Genomic DNA, 18893 nt, shown 5'->3' with positions numbered 1-18893 from the left:
GATCTCCATGGACTGTATAGTCCATGAGGTCGTAAAGAGTCAGACACGACTGAACGACTTTCACTTCACTTCTTCTGCTGCCTGGTCCCGTTCTGTCCCACAGCCTGCGGCCCTGGCCCTTCCCTACGGCCACAGCTGCCCTGGAGAGACGCGGCTGGGCCTCCTGGGAGGACACCAGGCAGCACAGTTGCCCGCAGTCCATCAGGAACATTCCTGCTCTTGGTGGTGCCCGGCAGGCCCTGGCTCCCTGCCGCGACCGCCCTGTGTCCAAAACCTGGCTCTGCCGGGACCCGAAGGCTCCCCCTCAGTCCTGCACCTGGGCTCTGAGACGTTGGCCCGAGAGGACCTCAGACACCAGGGGAGCTGGCAGGACAGCGGCACCACCTCCTCACGCTTCCCTCCAGACTCAAGGCCATGTGGTTCTGTCTGCCCCGTCACCCAGATAGCTCGGGGTGGACACTCTAGAACGTCTCTGGCTGTCCTGAGAAAGAGGCTGCAAATGGACACTTTAACATGTCATCTTTTGAGTCTCGATTTAGAACAGGACAGGAAGCCACTAGTGCTGACCTGAAGTAGCACAACCAGGACCGCTTAGGGTCAGGAAGGAAGTCCCTCCGAGGACGCCCCCGGTGGGAACATGTGTTCTGATTTTCTCACCAGGGGCCACAGTGGACAGCTTTTTTGAGGACCGCCACCCTAAGGAAGTGTGTGAAGACAACACCCTCGGGGAGGGCTGTGCGCTGCCTGCCCTGACCCTCACCTTCATTCTAAGTACAGTTTGCACCCAGCCTGGAAGATGGCCGTTGTGGACTTCTAAGATGCTAGTTTCAGCCCACAGAACCTGACCCCACCCTCAAAGCACCACTGGGACCCCTCACAGCTTCTCCGTCAAGCCGCCGGCATTCTGCAGCAGCTGGCCCCCTGCAAATCCCTGCAAGAGCACCCCCAAGGAGGAAGACACAGCCGGCGGGTGACAAGGACACGCTGACAGTCACCCCACTTGGTGGCCACTGCCCGAAGTACATTCCAGAATGTATGGGGTTGGATCACTCACCTCCACCCCAGAATAGGATGGCCTGGCCTAGTCACAACTTCCAGATAAACAGTCTGAGAAGAAAATTTTTAAAAACCCCTCATTGTGTCAAACATCTGCAGGATGCAAAGTACTAGAATCAACCCTATTTACAACATGACCTAAGTACCTAGAAATTAGCAGTGTGGTCCAAGAATCTGATCCTAAAATACAAGAACAAAACACTAAATAAACACAACCTCTCTACCCCCACAAATACCATGAGGAACAAAGTTGCCCTGAGCTGTCTGGAAAGGTGCAAGGAGAGGGTTTGCTTCTGAGTCTCCAGCAAGGCGCTGTGGGGCCTCCAAGAGGCCAGCTTCCTTCCCCAGCCTTCAGACCTGAAGCCGGGAATGCGGGTTGTGGTCTAGAGGCACCAGGGAGGTGACCCACCGGCGGCAGCAGCCAGAACAAGGGAGCCTGGTCAGCAGACAGCCCAGGACAAGGCCGACCGCCTGCACAGGGACGGGCAACATCGCCAGGCCTCACCCCACATGGCTGCCCTGAGGGCCCCTGGCCACAGCAGCCAGGACCACCCCGTGAGCCCGCAGGCACCTGTTGAGGGACACACACTTGGAGGTGATGGTCACTCCAAGGGATCCAGCCCCCTGGCCTGGGGCACCTCCCCCAGTCTCGGTAGCCTGGGGCTGGCCGCTGACGTCACCCAGTACCAGCCCGTGTCTGGTCAGCTGGGACCCTGCACCATGGCCAGAGCTGTGCCAAGGTCTGGGCAACCTCCAAGGTTCTCCACTCGGAGAGTGTGACCCATTTTCTGTTTGAGTTATGACTTCAAGCCCTAAAATCCCTCTTCCCATAGACATGGAGAGAAACCCCCAACCAGCCAGTCCTTCCCTTCCAGAGATGGATGGAAAGATGAATGGATGGACAGTAGGAGGCCCGGCCACTCTCCCCACAGGCTGGGTCCTGCCCTCTTTCCTGCTCCCCACAGGCACTGGAGGAGGGGTGGGGATGACAGGGCTTCTCAGGGGTCCTCCCCGGGATCCGGGGAGGGATCCTACACCCAGACTGGGCCCCTGGCCCCTCTTACCGGGCCTGCTGCTGGTCGGCCTCCACTCGACTGGCCTGGAACGAGAGAAGAGCCCTATGGTCACCAGGACACATGCCTCAGACGGCAGGTCGTTGCGGGGGGCGGAGGGGGGGGCGGGGCTTGTGGGGTGGGTGGAGGGGCCCCGGGAGAGGGGTGCTGACCTGGGCATCCTGGGCCTGGCTGGCCTCCAGCAGGGCCTCGATGGAGCGGATCCTCTCCGTGAGCTGCGAGTTCTGCGCCCGGGCCTCATCCAGCTGCCCATGGAGACCACGCAGCTCCTCACACTTGCCCCTCACCTCAGCCTCGGAGGACTGCAGCTTGCCGTGCAGCTCTGCAGAAGGGGTGGCAGGTGGGTCAGGGGTGGGGGGTCACTGACACAGGCGCTCCCAGGCTGCCCAGCACACACCCATGGGCTCGAGACACACGGCGCACCAGGGGCAGCCCACCAGCTAGCTGGTGGAGAGTCACCACCAGGCTTCTGCACACCGGGGGACAACAAAGTGCCCCCACCACTTGGCAAAGATGGGATCTGAACGGGTGTCTGCTGCAGTCTAAACTCTGCTCCTGGGAGATCGGCTCACATTGCTGAGACAAAGGCGGGAGCTCCTGGCGTGTCCTTTCCCCTTGGCGACCTCCACAACATCCCACCATGGCTCAGAATGCCAGCCACGTTCATCTGACTCTGCACAGCCCCTGGCCCGAGGCTCGCCCCACACACACAGGGCTATGCTGAAGGGGTCCTCCTCCCCACCCCTCACTCATCTCTGAGGCCTGGGGATCCACATCCACTGCTGGCCCAATCCTCTGGGCACCTCTGTGGCTGCCTGGCCCAGCCCTGGTCCCTGGGCCATTCTGCGCCTCGGTCCTTTCTTGGGCCAGAGCCGGAGCATCCGGAAGGACAAGTGGGGTTGGTCCCGCCACCCCCACCCACACTCCCAGCCCTCATCACTCCACAGGATGGTCACCTGGGCCCGCCTGTCTGCCCCCACACTGGCCACTGCTGCCATCTCCAGCCTTGCGCGCTGACCTCCTCGGTCTGTTTCTTGTACAGTCCAAGTTCAAGTTTGTCCCCATTCCTCAGGGGCTCTGTGCCGGGCATTTCTGCCCTTTCCTGGCCTTTGTGAGGCAGACCTCTTCCAGTCATCCAGACCTTTCTCCCCAGAGGCCTCCCCTGACCACCTGAAGCTACACCAGGCCCATCACAGCAGGGGGTGGCAGCCCAGAACCCTGAGCCATCCCGGCCTATAGCCTGCTTTTGTCAATAGAGCTTTCCTGGCCCACGGCCAAGCCTGTCTGTCCTAGGCTATGTGGGCACTGTGGCAGCAGAGCTGAGCAGCTGTGACAAACACCATCTGGCCTACAAAGCCGAGATCACTACTACGTGGCCCTTCACAGACATAACTGGCCGCTTCTAGGACCTGCTCCAGGTCACAGCGGCCACTTGGAAGTCTGTCGAGCACAAGGCTGTGCAACCTGGTCACTAGACCGCCTGCCCTGCCTCTCCAGGGGCCCTCAGTGCCCTGGGGGTCTCACCACCTCCTGAGGGGGCAGGTGCCCTGAGAGCATGGGGGACCATGACCCACTTCCAGACCTGGCCCTGGGCCTTACTGAGCTGGAGGAAGGAGAAGGCCAGCGGCAGCCCTTGTGGCAGCGTCTTCCACCCGAGCCCACCTCCCATATCCAGCCCCCACGGCCAGTCCTCCAGACCCCAGGCCTGATCCCAAGCACCCCCGTGTGTCCCCCGACAGGTGCAGGAGTCTAGGGTCCCAGGTGTTCTTGCCCCACGGGGCTGGCCCCCTACTGCCCTCACCTGCCATCTGCTGCTGCTGCTCCCGGGCCTTCTCGGCGTCTGCCCGGAGGCTGGCGTGGCTGCTCTGTGCGCGGCACAGCTCCCGGCTGACCTCGTCCAGGCGCTTCTGCAGGGCCTCCTCGCTCTCCTTGTGAGATGCCTGGGGACCAGCCGAGGGAAGGGGGCTGTGAGCGTGTGAGCGGGAGGCTGGACTCTCTCGGCTCTGCCGTCCAGAGCTCTTCACTCCCTGCCGCCCCGTACCGACGAAGCAGAAAAGCTGCCTAGATATCTGGGTCAGTTCACCCCCTAGACAAGGCCAGGGAGCCATCCTGACCCCTGAAGAGTGGGCACCCACGGAAGACGCTGCAGATGAGACCAATAGTCGCCCCATCTTCACCTGAGTGGGACCTGGGAATGGTCACAGCTGCTGAGTGTTTCTGGACAAGGTGCTGTCGAGGCGCCCATGTGTCAGCATGGTGAGTCCCGGCCACCCCAAGACACAGGTACCACCATCACACCCACGTTACAGGTGGAAAAACCGGGGCCTCAGGGTCAACACTGTGGGGACTCTGTGTGACTGAGGATGGCAAGACTGAGCAGGAGGAGATGCGCAGAGCCTGGGGCTTCCTGACAAGAGTGACGATGACAACTTGGAACCGGAGGGGTGGCTCCAGCCCTGGGAGCATCGGGACCACCCAAGGGCTTTCAGAGCACACGTACCAGGCTCTCCCTAGGGGTCCTAGTCCCATCTCACTAGGGCCAGACCCACTTTACACCAAACTACCCACCTCAATTCCACCCAAACAATCCCCCTGTTTATCTGTGCCTGTCCTGGGTCCCCTGCACACATAGCAGTCTCAAAAGAACCTTCTAGTCCTTTCCGTGACACAGTACAACGTGCTACAGCCGAGCTTCAGCGACAAGCAGAAACAGGAGCCAAGCCGTGGGGGTCTCCTGGGTTCATGTGTTCTCCCCAAGAAGTCACACACACAGAGGGGTGACAACTGCCCCGAGACAGGCTGGCCGGGGGATGTGGGGCTCGTTCGGCTGACAGGGAGCTGCCCGGTGCCCTGTGGGGGGTCCTCCCTTCAGGGAACGGGTGTTCCCCTGGGTAACTATGAGCTCCCAGGCCACACTCAGGGCTGAGAAGGGAAGAAGCCCCACCGGGTGCTGAAGCCAGAGGCTGTGCAGGGACCTGTGATGACACAGGGTGGGTGACTGCCTGGGGGCTCGTGTCCTGGCTCCAAGTGAACTGGGGGGCCTCGCTTAACTCTTTGCCTCCCGTCCCTTCTGGAGAAATGGCACATAATACCAGTATCTACCCCATGGGGTTACAAGGAAAATTAGCTGAGAATTAACGCTGGTGCGTGTTTAGAACAAATGCCAAGCACATAGATGGCGCCCACTTGACGCTGACCAGGCATCACCAGTAACAACACCAAGGCTGAGGGTTCCAGTCCCAGCCCTGCCTGGGTCTCCGGCAGTCACAGTCACAGCTGAGGACAGACGACCCCAGGTGGCCGGATGGGCCAGGCGGAGAGGCTTGGTGGGCAGGATACACGGGCACGAGGGGTGCCGCCGCCCCTCACCTGCAACTGCAGGACCTGTTTCTCCACGGCGGCCGCCTTGGCCTCCAGGGCCTTGCGCTGCTGCTCCTCCTGCCGCACGGCCTCCGACTTCTCCACCAGCTCCTTGCTGACCTTGCCCAGCTCCTGCCGGAGCTTGGCCAGCTCTGCATTCTGCCTGCAAGACAGTCACCAGCCCCCAGAATGACGGACAGGAGAGGGCTGAGTCGGCTCCCGTGTACCCTGAGAGCTGCCCAGGGTGATGGGGACAGATGGCCCTGAGCCATCCTCTGGGGCCCCAGCTCTTTCTTAAGTCGTTGCCCGAGTCTTGGACCCCACCCTGCTGAAGCCCCTCTATATCATTAGCCACATGGGGTGAGATGTGTTTTGTTGAAAATGGTATTTCACGAGCAGGGTGGGTGGGGTGGCTCAGTGAGAGCCAAGAGCAACATGGGCCTGAAAGCAGCCCACAGAGCCGACAGCAGCGGCTGATTCCTCATGGCTGATCTGGGCCCAGACGAGCCCTGGGAGACAGGTGGACGGGCCTCTCCACCCCGAGGGCAGGGCTGCTGGCGGGCTCAAGTCCACACACAGGACTCATTGGCCAGAGGGACCACGACCAGGCCGGGAGGCCACACAAAGCGGGAGGCTGTGCCATTTTACAGAAGAGACCCGTCAGTGCTGCACAGAAGCTGGGTTTCAGGACCAGGCAGGCAGTCCGGGGGGGCAGGTCCAGGCCCACCTTTCCCAGCGTGAGGATGTTGTCAGCCTGCCACCTCCTTCCCTGGCACCTCCTCACGGCAGGACTGACTGCCCAGCCAGCGACAGTGACAGACCAGGTGAAGTGGACAGACAAAACTGTCCCCCAACCCTGGGAGGCAAGAAACCTGGCCAAGACCAGCTCTGCTCTGCTGACTGGGGGGCACAGACATGGCCCCCAGCCCCCGGGGCTGGGGTGGGAGGCCAACTGGCGGGCTCTGGGAGCCAAGTGCAGCTTGGGGTGCATGCAGGGCTTACTTGCTCTCCACCTGGCTCGTGGCCTGGTTCAAGGCGTCCCTCAGGATGGAGTTCTCCTGCTGCAAGCGGGCCAGCTGCGCGCTGGGGCCATTCTCCAGCTGCTCCTGCAGTGTCCGGATCTAAAAGGGCATCCGAGGGGCATCAGAGCCTCGCAAGGACAGCCACTTCAGGAGCAAGGTCGGCAAGCTCCCAGCTCGCAGACAAAAGCCCCTAGCAGAGAGCTCAGCCCAAAGCCCAGGCGTGCTGGTTCACTCGGCTGCTGACCAAGGTCCTGAGACAGCACAGAGCCCACAGCCACCCTGAGGACGCCTGTTTCCTACTCTCTGACCCCCTGGGCGCAGCCCCTGCCACCCCAGGGGGATAGAGGAGACAGTGCAAGGCTCCAAGTCCTCAGGCCAGAGCTGGCCAGGCCCTCCGCACTGGGACCGTGCAGATTTCAGGCCCCTTGTTTTGCTGGGTCCTCCCAATCTCATAGGGAGAAGGCAGAGCTAGCAGGACTCCAGGGTCATGGAGAAGCTGCGAACTTGACCCACAGGCCCCCAGAGTAAGGGATGGTCATGTCCCAACATGACCACTTGGGACCAGAGTATTTTCAGAAAGTGCTCTTTAAACGCATGCACGTCTCACCAGCCAGAGAGAACAGCCCCTTGCCCCGCCCCCAGCCCCCAACAAACCAGGCTGGGAGGACCCGCCCCGTGACTGTGCCCACCTTGCCCTGCAGCTGCTGCACCTCCTTCACGTGCTCCCGGTAGCTGGCCTGCATGCGCGCCTGCACGGCCGTGATCTCCTGCTCCCGGGCTACCAGCTGCTTCTTCACTTTGGCCTCCCCGGCGGCTGCCTTGGCCTTTTCTGCTGCCAGCTCCTGGAGAAAGCAGAGGGCAGGGAGGTAGGAGTTCATCAGGTGAAACCAAGGCCAGCACCACCCAGAGCATTTGATAAGCCCCCCACTCCGGCTGTCTGTCTATCCATCCCCCACAAAACACACCATCCCCCCTGGCTTGGAGCCAAGGCCCTAATTCAGGACAGAAACTCGGACTCCTTGTGAATGAAAGGATCCAGGGCTCAGGGCCCAGGGTGCCCTGAGGCCCCGGCCGCCTCCCTGCACCTGCTGCCCCGCAGAGAGGCTGGGCATGGAGAGGAGGCGACAGCCACACACAGCACTTTGCTGGGAAAGCACGGCTGTCACAAGACAAGGGGTGTTGCCAGCCCCTCAGGGACCCGGGCTTCCTCCCCAGGAGAGACGAGGGCAAAAAAACCCCAGGTGAGCTGTGACAGGAGCAGCCATGTGCCAACTGCCCCTGAGCAAGACCCCTACCCCGTGTCGGGGTGGCCCAGACCCCCAAGACTGGAGCTCATGGGCACAGCCCAGGCTCTTGGAGTCCTGGGTCTTCACTGGCCCTAGACCCCGGCCCCACCTTGTTGAGCTCCCGCAGCTTGCTCTTGGCGACGGCTGCATCCTCCTGCTCTGTGGCCAGCAGCTTCTCCTTCTCTTCCAACTGGCGTTTCAGAATCACTACAGGGTCGCCCTTCTGAGTGGCCTGGAGAGGCCCACAGAGCCACATTTAACAGGAGGCACGCAGATGCGGGGTTTGAGCCCCAGTCCAGCCCTCAAACCCTGACCCACGAGCAGAGCCCTGGCTGGATGGTGTAGGAGTGGTTCCTTGCCAACCACACACACACGCGGAGGGGAGGTCCCACCTCAGCTGCCCGGCCCGTCAGGCCTCGGGCCCGCGGGTGCAGGAGCTGCTTGAACCCAAAGCTCTGGACCCCGGGGGCAGTTGTGGGGAGCATGGCGTTTCCCTAACCCAGGTTGATGGTGGTCAGGGCCTCTCCCTGGCCTGCTGGAGGCCATTGGCCATCGTTCCCGGCTCAGTGCCCAGCTCTGAGCGGCGGTGTGGGGCCAGCTGAAGTGTGGAGGCTGGGCTGGGGGTGGGGAGGGTGTATTCTGGGTGTACTGGCCTGAGGCCAGGCCTCTCTTGTGGAGGGGTGTGGTCAGCAGGACATCGAGCCACTCAAGCCCAGGAGACGGACAGAAGCTCACTGAGCAAAGAGCTCCTGTGACCCCAGGGCCTGTCTCCCCTCAGCGGGGGCCAGGGCTGAAAGAACCCAGTGACCTTGGGACAGGGACCACCAGGCTGGCTCTCAGAACACTCCCCAGACATCTCTCACCTCTGAGGCACCACAAAATCCTCTAGCAAAATTACCTATGATGCAGGCTCTGTGTAAGGAACAAACGTGCCCCACAGCACTTCCTGGGGGCAGCTCGTGGCCTCTGCACCAGAGGGGGAAAATCCAGACAGGCAAGCATCTTCCCTCCTGCCCCCAAGCCCTGGCCACAAACCAGTGGGCCAGCTCCTGCGCCCGCCTTGATGCCCCTCCTGTAGTGGCAGCTGGGCTGACTCACCCAGTCATCCCAGGAAGGGGCAGCGAGGAGGCAGGTGGAGGGGTTTCAAGGACCTTCTGTGCAGCTGGACAAGCCCCAGGGAGGCCGGGGCCCTGGGACCACGTTGGGTGTGGGGGTGGCCCCTGGCCAGCTGCCTGCAGCTGCAGTGGCACCAAATGTGGCAGGGGGGCCCACCTTGTGCCACGTGTCCTGCCCGATGCCCGCCTTGTCGGCCAGAATCTCCATGAGCCGCTGGGCCTCTCCCTCGCTGAGCACCATGCTTCCAACAGCAGAGACCAGCGTCTTGTAGGGCAAGTGTAGAGTGCCATTGGCATCTGGGGGCCCTGTGGATGGAGGGGAGGGTGGGCATCACACACGGGCACAACAGCCAAGCCCAGCATACCCCGGAGCAGGAGCCAGTTGGGGTCCTGCCCAGACAGCACAGAGATGGTCCCCAGTAGAGAAACACTGAGCGTCCCTGGGCTGGAGGAGACAACCCCTGACCTTTTCATCATCAGGAGCAGACGTGGGCAAGGCACACTCTCCCCAGCCAACGGCCCGGTCCAGCTCGGGCTCTCACCACCCAGAGAGGCTCACAGCCCTGCCAAGACCGCCCACCCACTCCGTGGCTCTCGGGTCCAGACTGACCAGCGAGCCCATCAGCCCGATGGCTGCAGCCCCACATTGAGGAGGGGGAAGCCACCTCCCACGTGTCCCGGTCCAGACCCTCTATTTGCAGCTCTCCCCGGATGAAGAGTAAGGCAGGTTCCAGGAGGGATGGCTGGGCCAGCCTCATCCAGGCCTGGCCACCTGCTGGGCTGGGAGCACCTGACCTGTTAGAGGACACAGCGCCAGGTGCCAACAGCCAGCTGTCACCCCTGGATACCCCCAACATCCCTACAAGAGCTCCGCTTTCTCACAGGCCCTCATGCAGCCCCAAAGGCAAGAGGGGGTGAACAGGGACGCCCCTGTTCTCATGCTGCGGCTCCAACCTGCCCTCGGCGGAAAACAGGGCCCCAAACGAGCCGAAACAAAGCAGAGTGGCTGCCCACAGCGGCACCTGCCGCCAAGCCCACCTTGCCAAGGATGAGCGAGGCGGAGGTTTCCATGGCAACACGAAATTCTCTGCCTGTCACAATATTTTCATCACACGTGAAAACACTTGGCAGAATGCCCTTGTAAAGGGGACGAGGGGGTGGGGGTGTGTGGTTGCTACAAGTACCTTCACTCAGAACTTCTTGACCTGCAAAGCTCGGGAATGAAAGATAACCAGACTAACATTCAGGCCTAGAGCTCAAGGTGTCATGGATACTGGGGGTGGAGGGGTAGCGCCCTTCAGTCTTCACAGTTGTCACTGAAATATGTATGTTAAATAATTTTAATGGAGAACTTCTGCACCCAAGGGGCTTCCGTTGCGGCTTAGCTGGTAAAAAATCTGCCTGCAATGCGGAGACCTGGGTTTGATCCCTGCGTTGGGAAGATCTCCTGGAGAAAGGAAAGGCTACCCACCCCAGTATTCTGCCTGGAGAATCCCACGAACAGTATAGTCCATGGGGTAGCAAAGAGTCGGGCACGACTGAGCACCTTTCACTTACTCACTCTGCACCCAAGAGACAGCTCGAGGACAGCTAAGCCCAGAGAGAAGGAACGAGTCGGATGCAGGCCCCACAGTCAGCGCCTTGGTCTCTGGGCTTCCTCTCCTCTGGTCAGCTGGAAGCCCAATGTTCCTGCCTGGGTTCTCCAGAAGAGGGCGCCCACTGGGTCAGACCTGCCAGGACAGCCTGGCTGAGGCCGGCCACTCAAACCTCCTTCCTGCTCTCTGGACTCAGAGAGGCAGGCCTGCCCCTGAACTGCCCACACGCAGCCACCAGCCTCGCGGGCACCTGCCAGGGGGCTGGTGGTGGGAACAGGAGTGGTTCCCGGAGGGGCACACACCAGATTCTGAAACCTGGTATGAAAAGAAAGAATGTCAAGGATCTGCAAAAATTTTTCATACTGATTGCAAGCTGAAGTGACACAGCATTTGGGGTAAACTGGGTTATGTGAAATACATCATTAAAGCGAATTCCATTTGTCTTTCGTTCGCCTTTCTTAATGTGGCTCACAGTGTATTTCCACCGGACAGACTGGCTACTCTGTTCCAGCCTTGGGGGCCCCAAGCACTGCCTGCCCCAGACTGCCTGTCTTCCCAGGCTCAGGAGTGGTCTGGGGAAGGGGACTCAGCAGCTGGACGATGCAGCTATGTGTCCATAAGGAACACCTCTCCCTTCACAGTGTCACCCCAGGGGTCTCACACGTGCGTCTTTTCTGGAGGGCCTGCTGCACAGACTGGGAGAGTGTCATCCTAATACATGTCTGTTAAAACTGTCTCACGTAATTACACTCAATTGTATTAGACTTCCTAATCAAACAAAGTAATACAAAACTTGTAAAGCTATGCAATAGCGAAGTTTACTTCCCCTTGCTCACCCCAACAGAAAATTTCACGGCCTTCTCCACCCCCATATAAATACTTCAAAATTATTTTCAGAGACGTCACGTTATATTTCTCCATTAAGGCTAAGGACGGTACCATCTCTAGTCTCCCCAAATCAGGGGAAGTAAAACTGAAAGAAAAGAACCGAGAAGCAGGAACCTGAGCCCCACGTGAGTGGCATTTATTTCTGGGTTTCAAGGTCTTCTGGCCAAACCCCCAGCCCTAAGCTCAAGCCCACAGGGGCCGGGGACTGGGTATTGGGGGCGGGCGGTAGGCGGCACACTGACCCACACATGGGACTAATATTCCTCCAGCAAACGCTCCAAGGCTAGAAAGAATCCTTGGGGCTGGTAAATCTTAAGGCCCCGAGATAAATCTCTCGAAGACTCAACATCTGTTCTGTGAAGCCACGGGCCTCACCAAGACCATGTGGCCGTGAACTCCCTGAAGACAGGGGCAGCCAAGGCTTTGCGCACGATGGTGCATCTGAAATTCCAGGTGCGGACAGGCCGGAGGCCTAGGGGAGAAAGCAGGTGCCAGGAGGGCAAGGTGGCCAGGCAGGGCCAGTGTCTCATGGAGTCAGTTCAGGGCTGAACCTATCCACGGGCCGGTTTTAGTCTGCAGGTCTGCAGGCAGTGGGTACCCTGTCAGAACAAGGGCCCTGGAGCCCTGAGCTTGAATTCTGGCTCAACTCCTTGCCAGCTGGGCATCCTAGGGCAAGCGGCTTCACCTCTCTGCGCCGATTTCCTCATCCATGAGGAAGGGTGACAATCACTCCTCCCCCACACGACAGGTTAAATGGCAACGCGCTGGGCACAGGGAAAGCACCGCAGGGTCCATGAGCAGGGCCAGGCACACCCCAGACCCGGCCCCTCCCTGAGCAGACAGCACCCCAGGGGGGACTTGTTCCAAGGGGTCCCCTTCCTCTGCCCCCCGATGATCGCCGCAGACAAGTCATGCCAAGCCAGCGCCATGGCCTGTGCCCCTTTAGCCCCTGCCTTGCACACAAGGTCACGGGGGCAGCATGTTTAGAAAAGCTAGGAGCCTGTGTCTCCTTGGGCCCTCAGCCTCGAAGCACACACCACTCGTATAACATGCACAAGCCTCAAATTCCAGAACTGCACTCCCGTCTGTGACCACGCTTGGAGGCTTAATCACCCAACATCACTCCAGTCCTGCAGAGGGCATGGAAGTCTCCCTCTCAGCGTCGACTGGGGGGGTCCCTCGGGGAGAAGCCCGTGAATGGTCTCAGCCAATGGGCGCTTGGTGGGCTCCCCGCGCTGCTTCGGTCCCTGGAAGCCCTGCCCTGCTCATGCCTGGCTCAGCCCATGACAGGGTGACGTCGGAGCTGCTCCAGGAACCGCACTTGCGACAGACAGCTGGGATCCAGCCGGGGTGGTCGCCAGGCCCCAGGATGGTCATCAGGAGGTGCCAGCTCCATGCTGGTCGCTGCTGCAGGTTCCCTAAGCCCTGCCTAGGGGGTCTCCCAACACCAAGTAAGCATCGACTATGTACCCTGCAGTCGGCAAAATGCAGGTGGGAGGGAAGGAGGCAGGAGAAGGAAGGAGACCCCAGACACGGAATCAACAGAGCCCCAAGGACCCCTAGGGAGCGGCCATGGCAGCAACACTGAGAGGGCTTTTATCGCAGGAGATGCTCATGCCAAATGCTCTGGGCAGAGAGCAGTGAGGGCTGGGGCTCCAGGAAGGGAGGGAGCAGCAAAGACAGGCACCAAAGGCGGCAGAGCAGGGGCAGGCAGGGCTACAGTGGGTCCCAGGCGTCACGGGCCCTGGGGATCCAGGTGTCACCTCGTGGGCAACGGAGCATCACTTGGGAGTGAGCCGGGTCTGCACCTGAGGACACCGGGGGACCAGGCCGGTCAGGGACAAATCCAGGCCAGGGGCTGAGCGTGCTTAGGAAACTGGGTGGTGACAGAGACCCTGTGTTAAGCCTGGGGCTCTGAGGGCGGGACACACAGTGCAGTGTCAGGGCTGGGGGAGGACATCCAGACCAGTCCCCAATGCCTCTGCACAGCTGTCATCCCAACTGTGTGGGTGGGGGGCCGTGCATGGTCCCCTGGACAGGAAGCCAGAGTCCAGCCTCGGGAAGCCCTCCAGGACATCCCCAGTCACCTGAGCCATACCCAGGCCACAGGCCCAGGGCCCCAGGAAGGGCCCCCTGCCCTCCTAGAAGCCAGCACTTCTCGACCAATCATGAGACTCAGAGACAAGACAAGCTCCTGACTCCCACTGACCCCAAGGGCAGAGGGCGGCCCCCATTCAGAGTGGCCGGCAGGCCACCCATCTCCAGAAACAGGAACCTGAGCCAGCACCATCACGGCCCCCACCCTCCAGGAGCACGGACAGTGGCCGTGAAGGATTCTCCTGAGCCTTCAGGAAAGGGGTCCCCCCCAGGCCCTCAATGGACGAGCCCCCAGATGCGGCAGAGGCACAGCTGTGGCTCCAGCCGGGTTGAGACTATGGCAGTGGACGGCCCCTGGCAGCACAAAGATGGTCAACTGCAAGCCCGTCTCAGGCCAGAGCCCAGCACCACCCGGGCCGTCTGCCCTGACAGGGTGAGGGCCCTGCACGGTGGTGCACTGGCCCCGGGCACCTCGCATCTCGAGGGCACTGGAGCAAAGCACAAGTAATGTCGAGAGCAACCGTACCGGGGCCTCTGAGTCAGGCCTTCTCATCTGGTTAGAGACAAAAGTCATCTGCTGATAGACTGGGAGCTTGTCCATATAATGATGCCTCATGGAATTTTTTTTTTAATTCTACAAATTGAATGACTTTATTTTTCTCTTTATATACTTTTTGTTACCCCCACACCAATTTTAATAAAATCCATTTTAGATCTGAAAAAAAAAAAAAGAACACATCACAGTATTTCTTTAAGAAATACAACCCTGGAGGACCTGTGGGCGAGATCCTTCCTCGGGCCTCAGACAGCCATGAGGTCTGACCTACGGCTGGCAGAAAGGACGGGGGACGGACAGCCTTGGGCCCTTGTCCCGGCAACGATGGGAGACCCGGTGCTGCCACGTGTGAGAGGGCTGACCAGGAATGACCGGAAAGCTCTGGAAGAACGTCTTCCAGCAGCTTCTCTAAGGCGTGACAGTGCCGCACTGACACGAGACTCGCCTCCCCAGGGGATGTTTTGTTCTTTTGAAAAAGAAGAAAAGGAAAAGCTGGGTTTGAAGAACTTACACAGAAAGTGAATTAAATAAAGGCTCATGAGCCGGTAGTTTTCTTCAGAGCTTCCAACCCTGAGAAACCGAGTTTAGTTTGAAAGAGAGGATCAAGCATGGTTTCACCAGCCCCCGTATCCTGGGGAGAGGGGCGGGCGCAGATGGAGACCCAGGCCCAGGGTGCCTCACCCCCCAACCCCTTCTGGGAAATCTCAAAACAGACTTGAACTCTAGTTACTGCTGTCAGAGAACAGGCAGAGATACAAGCCCACCTTATAGAACGCTGGGGGATAAACGCATAGAAGGACCCCTGCCCTCACCCCAGGCTGGGGTGCAGCAGGACCCCGGGGTGCAGTTCCTGTCCAGTCATACAGCCTGAGATGAGGCCCTGCAGACTACACACACCTGGAGTGATGTTCTCCTGGCCACTTTGGGTCACAGAACACGGCTCCAGTCCTTCGTTTCCCGGGGTCTGGCAGCAGCAGGAGGCCTCTCACAACACGGAGTTGATGGCCCCAGGATGCAAAAACCTCCTTTCTCTCTCATCCGACCTTAGTGCCCACCGTCAGCTGGATGCCCAGGGGTGGGGACACACTGAGAAGGACTGGCCGCTTCCTTCCTCACCCGGGGCCCCCAAAGAAGCAGGAGGCCCTCTCGCTGCTCAGAGGCCACTCGGGGTCCTGCGGTCAGGGCTGGGCTGCCTCCTGACACCCAAAGGGGTGCAAGCTCCACCATGGTCCAATGAGGGCCTGTTTCCTCAACTCACAGACAAATGTGGAATTTTTCTCTCCCACTAACAAGAATACATGTTATAGAAAAACTAGAAAGTGTAGATGGGTGAAGGGAAGAAAATAAGTCACTCACAGACCTCCCCTCAAAGACGGCCTTTCTCCCACGTAGACCTGTGAGCATATGACTCGTGGGGCCTAAGGGCATCTCCACATCCCAGAGGCTGGCGGGGCCCAACTGGTATGGTCTCTGGCCCAGGGTTTAGGCCCAAGTCTGCAGGATGGATGGCATTTGGCATAAAGCCAGGGCACAGAGTCTAAGAGGAGGGCCCCCCAGGCGCCCTCCTGCCCCCCTCCCCGCCTCAGTGACACCCACAAACCAAGCCCCCTGGCAGCATAAGGGCTCGGGCCCAACTCAGAAGGTGCCTCCTGTCCAGCCCAAGCCTGTGTGTCCGGTTCAGGGGGCCTGGTCTGCGCCACGTTCACGTGGACGCGAGTCCAGGAGCTGGAGAGACAGCCCTGTCAAGAGGGTCCCAAAGCACACCCACAGCCACACACTTCCTGGGCAAGAAGCTGCTTTCCTGACCAACGCAGACGCTAGCTGCGGTGACTCTCAAGACAGCAAACCAGGGGAGGCCTGGATGGTGCCACCAACGCTCGGGAGCTTCAATTCCAGAAATTTCTACTTCACAAGGATTCCATGAATTCCCTCTTCTCCAGACAGTGGGAAGAGAACCCAACCTTCTGTTTCATAACCAAGTGTTTTCCTCTAGTCCACACCTGGGTTCCTAATGGCCTCCAACGTTACCTGCATCTCCACACAGCCACGTGAGATGCTCACGTGGGCTCATCACTGAGGGGACCGTCCGCCGTGCCAGGCCTTTGGTGGGCAAGGTGGATGGGGCTGTCTCCCTAAGTTAAAAACGCACCTGCCTTCTGATGAAGCAGCAACACATCTAGGACCTGACGCTATGGAGACCCTCACCTGGTGGGACACGGACGTCACTGAGGCAGTTAATTTTAGCAGCAACAGAAGGGCTCACTGCTTCAGAGCATTTAAATACATTACATTATGCTCAGGCCATGGACGACAACACAGTCTATTCAGGACCATCCTTCTTCCTGACCTGCTGGCCTCGGGCCAGCACCCTGTTGTCATTCCAACAGTTTGAGAAAGTGTTCACATATCAGTCAGAACCAGCCTTCCAACAGTCACTTAAAAATCTATTCAGTATTCTTACTTATTTTTCCCTCAAGAGGCGACTTTCAAGCCCATTGAAATTTTGGCAGGAAGAATAATAAACTACTAAGTAACCAGGGAGTGATAATCATTCTATCATGTATAATCTTTCTTGTCCTGAACCGCAGTATTTTTTCCTGTTCAAACTTCCTCTTATCCTACACCTCAGGTGAGCGGCTTTGTGGGTTCACACAGGTCAAAAGTTAGGTCTTCCTCCCAACAACGCTTTTTGTTACCTGCCAATTCTGCCTTCCTTTCTAATGTGAAGTTTCTGTTTCATACCTTATTTCAAATGTCCACGGCCTTACAGGGTCATGATGATCCCAGGAAGCTCTGATGCGGGAGAAGCCAGAGAACAGACCAGCTCTCACCTACATCTCTGCTGTCTGCCTCCAGGGCCCTTGGCCCCGGGTCAGGTACAGCATTGCCTTGAAGACAGGGAAGTGTGCTCCCTCCACCCGTGGGGCCAGGGCCAAGGCTGAGTGGGTTTTTAAAGGGCCTGAGAGGTTGTCATGACCTGTGGGGCAAACGTAGGCTGGTCCCTGAACCTCACACAGAGCACAGTGTGGTCTGAGAGAATGTTCCCCCAGCAGAAAAGCGGATACAGCTTCAGAAAAAGACAAGAGAGGGGAGACAGCTACAAACAGAGGGCTTGCCTAACTTGGCAGAGACCCCAACATTTCAGGCCCCTAAGATGCCTCACCAAGACAAATGCAATTAATCTTCCGAGTTGACTAATGGCTAATCTAAGAAAGAAAGAAATCTAGCAAGAGAAAAAGAGAGAAAGGGGACGGAGGGAGCAAGGAAACACTGGACTACTCTATCAAGTGAGGGGTGGACATGAAACAGGAACTCACAGGTCGAGTTTCTACAGTGATCTGCTCTGAAAAGGTAATGGGAAATCCATGTTCTATGCATTATCTAACAACATGTGTATCTGATACATAATATCTATTTTAATGTTCTATAATGCTCCCTCCCACAACTGGGATGGGAGGTAGCAAAGAGGGAAACCTGGAAGGCAGGGGGTGTGGACACCACTGCTTCTTAGGAATAGCATCCTGCTGTCATTCACTCAATAAACATGGAGAAAAGAACAAAGCTATGCTAAAGCACCGCGGGAGGCAAGAATGCAGAACAGGCTGACAGAACGCTGCCAGACTTTCAAGAGAGACTGCAAGACACAGAACTGTTCTCGTTCTTGACAGTGTGGTAGAGGGAATCGTCACCTCTTCCGAACTCACACCTTTCCCCACTGGACTTCCTCTTGTTGACTCAGCCTCAGTCTCACAACGTGCTCTAGGCAACAGGACCCTGGTTTGAGAAGTGCCTTTTTACAGCTCTGCCACAACCATGAGAAGGTCCTCTGCCCTCGAGAGTCACTGATGCCTTGGCCTGGGCCCCAGAATGAACACGTGGAAGTTGACCCACAAGTCAACCTGTGGCAGGAGCCAAACTAGTTAGAGGTAACACAGACCAGTCAACTTCCACCCAAATCAACAGAAACATGAGCAAGAATGAATGACTGATGCTGCAGGGCCCTCAGTTCGGGGATGTTTGTTATGCAGCCTTGTTGTGGCAATAGCTGACTGATACAGATGGCTTCCCCACAGGGAATCTACAAGCCACTTAGAGACAGCTCGTCTCTCCACATTAATAAAGAAACCAAAGCTACTTACCAGGCTCACCCTTCTTCTTTGACCCAGACTTCTTCTTTGCAGGAGCCTCTTGCTTTGGTGCTTCCTGGCTCTGGACCATGTCTGCATTTTTGCCCTGGGTAGGAGCTGACTCTGCCTTTTTACCCTGATTGGCAGATGCATCCACCTTCTTGCCCTGGTTGGGGGACCCTTCTGACTTTTTGCCTTGGTTTGAAGTTCCCTCTGCCTTTTTCCCTTGATTTGGGGTCCCATCTGCTTTTTTCCCCTGGTTCGCAATACCCTCCACCTTTGTGCCCTGATTAGCAACTGAATCTGCCTTTTTGCCCTGATTCTGGCCTGCCTCCACTTTTCTGCCCTGGTTCTGGGCCCCCTCTGCTTTCTTGCCTTGGTTCTGGGCCCCCTCTGCCTTCTTGCCTTGATTCTGGGCCCCCTCTGTCTTCTTGCCTTGGTTCTGGGCCCCCTCTACCTTCTTGCTCTGGTTGGGGGTCCCCTCTGATTTCTTGCCTTGGTTCTGGGCCCCCTCTGATTTCTTGCCTTGGTTCTGGGCACCCTCTGATTTCTTGCCTTGGTTCTGGGCACCCTCTGATTTCTTGCCTTGGTTCTGGGCCCCCTCTGCCTTCTTGCCCTGGTTCTGGGCCCCCTCTGCCTTCTTGCCTTGGTTCTGGGCCCCCTCTGATTTCTTGCCCTGATTCTGGGCACCCTCTGATTTCTTGCCCTGGTTCTGGGC

At 58.6% G+C, this 18893-nt stretch overlaps 1 protein-coding gene across 1 annotated transcript in view; it reads right to left on the bottom strand.

The window, feature by feature from the left end:
• RRBP1 (ribosome binding protein 1) overlaps positions 1 to 18893 on the bottom strand; it is a 51256-nt gene that overhangs the window by 7815 nt on the left and 24548 nt on the right. The window contains exons 4-12 of the mRNA XM_010862792.1: positions 18188 to 18887; positions 9070 to 9218; positions 7907 to 8029; positions 7201 to 7353; positions 6492 to 6610; positions 5499 to 5652; positions 3931 to 4069; positions 2282 to 2451; positions 2121 to 2155 (exon numbers count right to left, since the gene is read on the bottom strand). Coding sequence (XP_010861094.1) covers positions 2121 to 2155; positions 2282 to 2451; positions 3931 to 4069; positions 5499 to 5652; positions 6492 to 6610; positions 7201 to 7353; positions 7907 to 8029; positions 9070 to 9218; positions 18188 to 18887 — 1742 coding nt within the window. The remainder of the gene's footprint in view (positions 1 to 2120; positions 2156 to 2281; positions 2452 to 3930; positions 4070 to 5498; positions 5653 to 6491; positions 6611 to 7200; positions 7354 to 7906; positions 8030 to 9069; positions 9219 to 18187; positions 18888 to 18893) is intronic.

The sequence above is a fragment of the Bison bison genome, unplaced genomic scaffold (genome assembly GCF_000754665.1).
Source record: "Bison bison bison isolate TAMUID 2011002044 unplaced genomic scaffold, Bison_UMD1.0 scf7180017864484, whole genome shotgun sequence".
NCBI lineage: Eukaryota > Metazoa > Chordata > Mammalia > Artiodactyla > Bovidae > Bison > Bison bison.
Note: the sequence above shows the minus strand (reverse complement) of the source record. Positions and strands in the feature narration are given on the sequence as shown.